This window comes from Anabas testudineus, chromosome 16, assembly GCF_900324465.2.
Source record: "Anabas testudineus chromosome 16, fAnaTes1.2, whole genome shotgun sequence".
In the NCBI taxonomy this organism is placed as follows: Eukaryota; Metazoa; Chordata; class Actinopteri; order Anabantiformes; family Anabantidae; genus Anabas; species Anabas testudineus.
The window spans coordinates 21611015-21620600 of record NC_046625.1 but is presented as its reverse complement, the minus strand read 5'-3'; the positions used below and the strand labels follow the sequence as shown (position 1 = coordinate 21620600).

The window sequence follows — 9586 nt, the reverse complement described above, 5'->3', positions numbered from 1 at the left end:
AGAAGTGTAAGGAAAGTTGGACCCCCAACCACCCGAGCCACAGACTCTTTTCTGTACTGCCATCAGACTCAGTCTTTCAACCCATTTCTTTCAAGTTCTTAGCTTACAAATTGTCTTGCTGCATTATTGACAATATATGACTTGTTTTTTAATTGCCAGTTTACTATAACCCTGTTTGCAACATTAATAAACAGCTGTTTGTGGGGGGGCAAATGTTAAGACAGGTGTTTTCCTACATAGGGTTAGTTTAAAATATGAAGTGTAGAATTGAAAGTGTAAATTGAAAACTTAAAAGACTACATTTTTTGCATCCAGTAACACATTTTAACTAAAACCTACATAAAAATGAACTTGCATTATTACCAGGGGTTACTTAACTTAATAATGAAATATAGCGAATGAGATACTGACAGAGAAAAAAGGCAGCTTGTCCTTGTGCTGATATCATAAATAGACTGACAAGAAAAACAAAGAAATGGACTAAACATGCGTCACAGCCTTGAGGAAACAGCCTTTCAAGGCTACAACAACAGCATTTCCTGTCGGTTCCATATAAACTGAATCAACTGCATAAAAAAACTGAAGATTTACTTCAGCTCTCTTCAGTGCTCAGGTGCTCTCAAAAGAAATGAAAAAAAAAGGAAAGACAAATCATAATCATCGAGAGCAGCTGGCTGCGGAGTGAGGAACAAGTAAGAATTTTACACAATTCTTCATTTACTTCAGTTTTAAGTTTTTATTTTCACAGTGTGTTATGAGGGATTTAGTGGGTGACACTCATAGTAAATGTTTGAATCTGTTTTACATCTTTGGATGCATCCAGTGGGTGGGGTTTTTTTAAAGTTGATGCTCACTTTCCTGCACTGTAGCTTTAAGTAGCAGAAACTCTGTGTTCTGAGTTTTAAAACCTAATGTGGCTGCATAATAAAGTCATTAATAATGTTCACATTAGTATGTGTGGGTGCGGCTGACCTGGAAGAGGAGAAAATACCAAAGAAGGTTACATTAGGAGAATCTAATGCAGGCAACACATTCACCTCGAAGTACAAGCAGAAAATAACATCTAAGATGTGGGGCTAGTGTGTTATGAGAAAACAAAATGCAGAGGTGGACAGGCCTGACATTCTATTGAAATGTTACTAAAGCTAAAGACCATTACCACTGCTGCTCCCACTTTGTGCATTTCCAACGGATTCACACGGCTTTCAGTGGTGACACATTTCAAGGGAAACTGCAACAAAACAGCTCTTTTGTACTGCAGCCCTAGCTCGGAGAACTTATCAACGATATGTCTAAAAAACACCCGTCAGAGACCCATTTTTAGCTTCTTCTCTGGACTCTAGCTGCATGTGTTACGCCACATGCCTGCATGCAGTCTCACCTTTCTGTTTTGGCTAATGACACTTGGTGATGTAATCAATCCTGCTGCTGATGTGCATACTGAAGCGGCAGATCTTTGTCTTTCTTATTATGCGGTGTGGGAGGATGGACCAGATGATAATGAGGGGCGTCCAGGGCCAGCCTGTGTAAAGCCAGCTGTTTGATCTTCAGAACATGATGAAAGATGGAAAAAGGGAAACGGGGGAAATAATAAAAGGAGAAAGAAATTCAGAAATGTTTAACAATAGATGAGGAAGGCAGTGCAGATAAGATGTGTGTGAGCTTCAGCACTGGGAAGGGGATGGGCACAAAGGAGGCTTATGCTATTTCTCTATACAGCCAAAATAGTTTGAACATAACGTAATGGTAGGACATATCTTCCAATCAAGAAAAATCCTTATACTGCTACTGTTGTCTGAATATCCCATCAAGACAGGTGCTCTCTGGTTGTTCCAACCATGCTGCAATATATTAATACCAACACATGTTGTGCAAATGATTCTGTATGCAGCTGTATACTGTACATCCTTGATCAACCCGCTTCATATGTTGTAAATAGCCCAGCGGAAGTCCTGGTCTGATCCTGATGTCTCCAAGATGTTTTTACAGTTACTCACAGTCGATGCTATCCCACAATTATGTTTTATTAGGATGCTTTTAATCCTTGACAACAGGAAAGAACAGAAAAGATCAGCGGGAGTTCACTTCCGAGGCAATTTTATTTTGTCATTTCATCAATAAAGTGACAAGTCCCTGCACAGCTTACCCCAAAGCTTTATGTGACCTTAATTTTGATGACATCTTAAATATCGATCACACACGCACAGAGAGACAGACACAGAAACGAATAACAAATGTATTTCCTGAACTGTTCACGCCACCAGAGGAGATAACGCTTACTGTCATTATGTGGTCAATACCTCCTTTTGAGATTGTGAACAACACAAGATGACAGTCATTTCACTGCGTTCTCCGTAAGAGCTGTTATCTGTTATTTTCCATGTCATAGTCAGAACCTGAGCCGCGGGTTAATTTTCCTCCTGGAGCTCACTGATCACACCAGCTGTTCCAGTAGTGAAGCTGCAGTGAAATCTGAGGATCACAGTTGTTCATTTGCATCTTTCATTTACAACCAAATACTTTCAAAACCCATTCACTTGGGACGAAAACCCCAAAAATCTGAAGTACTGCCATGTAGTTGAAAACTGGATTTGTACTTGTGACAGTTATTAATTAGTACATGTATCAGACACCTGGGCTTGGGTATTGCTGCAACACCCAAGGGTTTCAGATGGCAGCGTTTCAACATCTCCTCAGGGTCAGTTGACTTCTGAACCTAGCACATGCATATAGCTCATCTTGTGTTTTATTTGCTACTTATTATAGGTATTTTCATAGAAACTACAGTCCTTTAAAACTGGAAACATCTGGTAAAAAACCTCATTGACTTAGGCACACCAAGCCAACGGTCAGCTGTCGGGCCCTCAGTGAGCATACGTCCTTTGGCACCAGTCAGACCAGCCGTTGGTGGCTTTTCAGCTGATTCAACATGTGGACTCTGTGCTGGAGAGAGACCACTCTGAATGGCTGTTCAGCTTGGTGAATCACTTTACAAGAAGAGAAAAGCACCCCAGTGCCATTCATAGCTCCTTATTAGACATATTCTTGATTACAAACAGCTTCAACCCATCTGTGGTGAGTGAGAGTGGTGTGAAAATAGTAGGCAAGTGTTGCCATGTTCATCGTGCTGGGTTCAGGGAGTCCTCACACCAAACCATACATTGCTAGGCCAGTTGAATCACTCTCTGGTTCACTATTCTGGTTCAATTCCTTTGGGCAGGTTTGAACACAGCAATTGGACCCTCTGGTGGGAGTGGTCTAGAGTGGTTTGTTTGTGGTGAGACTGTGATCCAGCCTTGATCTGGCCCAGAACAGCAGATCTTTGCTGAATGTTGAGTTGACAGTACGCCTTCTTTAAGTGTGAAGCAGTTTTTTGATGTTTAGTTATGATCGCCACAATTATGAGCAAATGCCAGTTGTGCAGTTGTTCCCTGTTGCATAGCAACTTTTCTGTTTTAGAAATATTTCCCTATACAGAACACCGTCTTCCTATGTTTACTGTCTTGTTTGTGCCTCACATCAATGCAACCAATAAACAGAAGAAAGCTGGTTCACCTGGATTTTTCAGTGTGTGAAAAGGAAAAACAGACTGAGCTACAAATGAGTCCACTAGTACCAGGAAAACAAACTATAGGAAATCATATAGAAATGTCTAAAGTAACAAAGCCAGGTTTGATTATGCGGTTGTACTGAAGCATATTGCATATATTGAGAGCACATTAAGACTGACAAGGCAAAGAGGGATTACAGGGTTTGGATAAAAGCTTGTCCTAATTATCAATCTGCAACCTGGAAACAATTCTGACTCACAGCCATGAGTTTTTCTCCCTTCATTTCACTTATAATTATGCAGTTTTTTTAATGTGTTTCATAACTATAAGAACACAAATGTGAAGCTAAAGTTTTACAAGGTAAAGGACAGAACACTCAGGCAAAGAACAAAATAGTATTTGAGCTGTTGGACCTTGCACAAAAGGCCAGACTTCTCCTCAGACAGAAAATATAATGGTATAATGGCAATGATTACCCGAACATACCACATAATTCATAGTGATTTCATCAAGTGAAACACTGGATATTGTATCTGAGTGAAGGAAGCAGGATTTGAATAAACCACTTAACTGTTATTATCTTTCCACAGGTGAAATGCCAAGCCAACATTCTTACTGAGACAGGATTGGAGGGACACAGTTCAGCCATCTAAACTGCTTCCCTGCAATCTTATGTAAACCACTTTGGTAATAATAGACCCTGGACAAACACAGTGTGACGAAAACAACTCTGAACAAGATGACTGCATATTCTTTGTTTAAACAGAAGAGGAGAGGCTGACTGGGGCATCATGACCGAGCTGTGTCGCAGACGCCAATCCCTTAAATGACCATATGAAAACAGGTAGTTGAACATTTTCTGTCATTGTTTTTATTGACACAAGTAGGATGGACAGATTCAAATAGTACTTTAAATTAAGACATTCGGATTGCATAACCGAGACCAGATCTTCATGTTTAACAGTGAAGACGAGTCTACAAAACCCAAGGATAAAGGGATTGTTGAGACTTCCCAGACTTTTTCAGATCAGATTCAGATTCAATCAGATTCAGAATCTGGACTGAACAGCATCTTGGCTAACTACAGTATGAATGCTACATCAGTGAATCAGACAGACTGCCCTGAGGTGAGGGTCCCCGTCCCTCTCTTCTTCACCATCGGAGTGGTGAGCCTGGCTGAGAACTTGCTGGTGGTGGTGGCTGTCATCTGGAACAGAAACCTTCACTCGCCCATGTACGCCTTCATCTGCAGCCTGGCAGCCTTCAACACCATCGCCAGCCTCACCAAAACCTGGGAGACCCTGATGATTGTGTTAGCCGACGTCGGACAGCTGGAGAAAAAAGGGCCCTCTGAGATCAAGCTGGATGATGTGGTGGACTCCCTCATGTGTATGTCCTTCATTGGGTCCTTTTTCAGTTTCCTGGCTATTGCTGTGGATCGGTATGTATGTATACGGAGCTTGGATTTGCTCACCTAAAAATTTTAAATGAACATTAATTGTATTATAACCAAATATTTAACCCTGTGTGCAATTATTACATTTCTCCACAGCCATCTGATCCATCAAAATCCCCTTTTGAATGGCTTTGGGATGCTGAAAGCTGTTTTGTTCTATGTTGAATGAATGGAACGTTTGCCCCTGAGCTGCCTGGTTTGAACTGTTTGTCAATGGATTCCGGGCCCCACCACCAATTATCCTCTGCTCACATTTAAATTCAAAGCATCCGACTAATTAGGGCTCTGAGGAGAATTTGGAAAACTTCTCACTCTGCACTACAGTAACTCATAAATATGCATCGTATTAAAAGCTGAATGCAGTGTTTTCTGGATGTCTCATTGCATCTGTACTGTATACTTTACATCACTGTCAAGTTACTGTTCACTGTCTTTTAAACCTCCAACCTGCCAATCAATTCAGCTCTGATGTCTCAGATCAGAGAGTGGGCTGCATAGAACCAGTGCATTTGGCCATCAGTTTTACCGGCATTGATGCAGCCCTTTCAGTTACTCAACATCACTCTTTCTGTTCTCAGACTCCCACAAAGTGTCTATTCACTCTAAAAGCTGCATGCTTTGATTCTTGGCAATTTCACAAAGAGCAGAGAACATAACTATTATCACCTGTGAATTTCATCACTTGCATCTTAAACAAATGTCCTCATCCACAATGCACAACATTAGCATTCATTCAGAGTTGTGTTTGTGTCCCCCTAATGAATCTATGTCCTACATTCACTCTCCTTTTAGCTCTCTCTAAAGCTTCTTCAGCTTCACCAGAAGAGAGTCGGATTTCCTAACTTACAACTAATATGTGGTGGTAATTTGATGATCTCATGATACAGTAGCTAACTAATGAAAGCAAGCAGAGAGGTGCAGGTCTAGGGTTGGGTCTTAGAGTGGAAAATAAAGTTAATGAGAGTTTGCAGGCACTAAACTTAATTAGCTAAACTATTGTATATTTGAAAACTGTGTAGAGCTCAGGGGGGTGTGGATCCTTTATTTTTATCACCATTTACTTAATCAATTACAAATTTGGGATGTAATGAATCTTTTTTCATGTTGAGTCTTGGTGACATTTATGTGGAGGGGTCATTTATAGTGGTAAACCCAGACATAATTATCACTTTATGATTCATTAAACTCAGTGTTTGGACTTTTCATCTCATAAACCTAATTTCCAGTTACAGCCCGCAGTGGTGATCCCAGAATCCTGGGGGGTCCAGGCAAATAAGCCTCCCTCAACCCCCATTCCTACTTTTTTCTTGTATACCTGCATGTATTTAATGTTACAGGGAGCTAGATCACTATCCCTGACCATTAGTTAGAATAGAGCCTGATTATAGCTCACAAATCCCAACATATCAACACCCAGGCAGCCAAAACATTGTCACTGATGAAATTCAATGTATGAATTTTAACTGAGCATTTTTTTTCTTTCATTTTTAGTTACATCACCATCTTCTATGCACTGAGATACCACAACATCATGACCATGTGGCGCACCAGGGTCATCTTGGGTGTCATCTGGACCACATGTGGGGTGTCAGCCGTGCTCATGGTGAGATTCTTCCACTCCAAGTTCATCATGATCTGCTTTATCGTCCTCTTCGTCGTCTCCTTGGCGATGATCTGCTTCTTCTACGTCTACATGTTCATGCTGGCTCGCATCCACGCCAGGAAGATTGCAGCTCTGCCCACCAGCGGTGGGGGGAAATGTCAGCGGAAGCTGTGGCGAGGGCGCAGCATGAGAGGGGCCCTGACCCTAACCATCCTGTTTGGAGCATTTGTGGTGTGTTGGGCGCCGTTTTTCCTCCACCTCATTATCATCATGGTGTGTCCCATGAACCCGTACTGCGAGTGTTACCGATCACTGTTCCAGCTGCACGTGGTCCTGCTGATGAGCCACGCCCTCATCGACCCCGTCATCTACGCCTTTCGCAGCGCCGAGCTCAGGCACACTTTCAGGAAGATGCTGCTTTGTTCAGACTGGAGACGGTGCTCATAGGAGAAGAAACAATCCTATTCACACCTTTTTTATTTAAACTTTCATTTATCCACAGAAAGAGTTGTGATTTACCTGCTGCTTTAAATCCACTAGTTTGCATGTACAGTAGAGTTGTGGGTGCTCAAGGAAATCCTGCAGCAGATAGTTTACTTTCATGGCACTTTAGGCAGGTCACAATCATTACGTTTGTTTCATGTATCTGCATTCACCTCTCTTAAACTGAATGTTTTTTCATTTATTATTATTGTTAATATTAGATAACTGCCGTCTGCCCATCTTCACCCTGGCTTGTCTAACCATCCACCCCTTCTCCTCCAAAAACCTCTGTCTCTTTAAATATTGTTTGCAATCAAGCATTTGCACCACATTTACATGCATATTTTCCAGAACCTACTCAAAAATATACCGCAGCTTCTCATAGGAACAACCACATGAACAACAGTTCACATTTTATGTTTTGCTTTTATTCAGGCACATATCAATAAAGTAATTCATTTTAAGCAACACAGCACACATCGACTATCACCACTGTAGCTCACATTGATACTCTGCATGCCACCACTTTACTAATAACATGAAATCAGTCCCCACAGCTGGCAACACAGTCTCGCTAGACATGAACATAAGACTGATCATGCAACTGCCAGTCAAGACGTCGGGCCCAGTGTCACGTCACAGTCAGCTGTGGTTTCTGTGGAAACAAGAGCTCAGTACTTCATAATTACCAATAAAGATGAATCATGTTGCATAATTGCACAGATATGTTGGAGGCGTAGGCGCATGTGCACTCACTGTTCAAAAAAGAACGTGTATATAGAACATTAGGTGTAAATAAAAGCACTTTGCCATGTATTGTACACAGGTGTGCGTACTGTCTGCTCTTTTTGTTCTCATAATTCCATAGCACAATAAACACTAATAAAAGCTACAATAAGGCAGTTACATCAAAAAACAAGCAAAACATTCCTTCTCAACGTTTGCCTTCATTTGTTTTTGCCCACATGCATCAAAACGTGGGTCAGATACTGAAGATACATATAATACAAATGGATGGCCTTTCTTTGAAGTAAACATTAATAACACTGGAAATCAAATTTTCAGCTTTTACAACACAGTGTAACAAATTGCATGAAGAGCTGTTTCTGCAGATGGTTAAGCTTCTGCGCGAGGAGGTAGGTGCTAACAACACATACTTAACAGAGAAGCTATTAGTTCATTATTTTTTTTACATTTCAAGTGTAAACTTATGGCATCTTTACTCACTTTACATTAACACAGACCAGGGGAAGGAAGGCAGTATGAAGAGGGGCACGATGACAGAATGAAGCAGTTATAATTAGAGTATATCTACATTCAGATCCCAGAAGAAGCTGCAGTGCTACCGGGTGTTGGCAGATCTGAGGAAGCGGCTTGTTAACTGCAGCAGGAGGAGGCATGCAGCGCTGGCAGACTGTTGGCTGATGACAGGTGAAGCTGTGCAAAAGTTCAGCAGCACTCAACTTTTCCCCACTTACGCATAACAAATAAGGCAACATGTCTGGGGCCAGCGACGAGCAATGTGTGACTTGTCTCTTAGGTTGTTGCGAGTGTAAATAATAGATAGATACCAAAGCAATCTGTTAGATGCATCAGGAGGAAAATGGTCTGCTGTGAATCATAAGAACTTAATGTAGATGTATAAAGGTGGGAGAATGGCTTGTGTGATCACTTTCTTCTTTTTTATTTTAAACACAAATGTATTTCTGTGCTTCATTTGAGCGTTTATATATTTAAAAGAAAAACATTCATGTGGTGTCTAGAATGTGAGCAGCATTGAAGCGGCTTAGTATCCAAACTACATCACAGCAGCAGGTGTTTTATCTCTGATTTTTAATATTGATGAGGTAGAAATGCGCTGTTAACACTAGTTAATTTGGGAGTGTGTGACCTTGTCAGATGATGGTGCACTGTGTTGTAGCAAAAGTCTTTTTAACACATGACCTTGATTTTGTTGCCCCATCCTTCTGCACTGCCACTTCTAATGTTGTGCAATATACACACTTGTCTGTAAACTTCATTAAGTGACTATATCATTAAGGTGCAGTATATTTAATGCAGGTACAGACACATGGGGCCTGTACCTATGCTCCAGCGATTAACAATGACACTCTTATAAAAAACCTGATCACACTCCAGGATGTACGCAGACAGTGCACCGTAGACATAGCGTACCTGCTACTGTCTGGGAGTATGCTTCATATCTTTTCTATGGAGTAGTACCCTTCAACACCTGTAAACAGACTTTCATGTATAAAATCAAATTTGAGATCTGCACTCGCCAAAGCATAATTAAATACAAGTATGTACAGCAGCATTAAAATGTAACTTCACTCATGTTCAACTTGCTTTTTATGATTCTAGTTTGGGTAGATTGTTTATATGTTTGTTATTAAAGATCTCTATGCCTTCTCTCTATTAAAGATGTATATATATATATATATATATATATGCTTCTGACTGAAAACCTCATCCAGAGGACATCATCTGGGG

General features: G+C 40.9%; 1 protein-coding gene across 5 annotated transcripts; it reads left to right on the top strand.

Moving 5' to 3' along the window:
- Positions 1 to 586: 586 nt before the first annotated feature.
- On the top strand, positions 587 to 7143 carry mc2r (melanocortin 2 receptor). Of its 5 annotated transcripts, none has more exons than XM_026369872.1 (4): positions 587 to 692; positions 4142 to 4395; positions 4656 to 4992; positions 6499 to 7143. In XM_026369872.1, exons 2-4 carry the CDS (start codon positions 4386 to 4388, stop codon positions 7055 to 7057), a joined length of 906 nt encoding a protein of 301 aa, XP_026225657.1. In that variant the 5' UTR covers positions 587 to 692; positions 4142 to 4385; the 3' UTR covers positions 7058 to 7143. The 5 variants fall into 5 exon arrangements, with proteins under 5 accessions (XP_026225657.1, XP_026225655.1, XP_026225653.1 ...); XM_026369870.1 differs by having other exon boundaries at positions 4516 to 4992; XM_026369871.1 differs by having other exon boundaries at positions 603 to 692; positions 4318 to 4395; positions 4516 to 4992.
- Positions 7144 to 9586: the final 2443 nt, after the last annotated feature.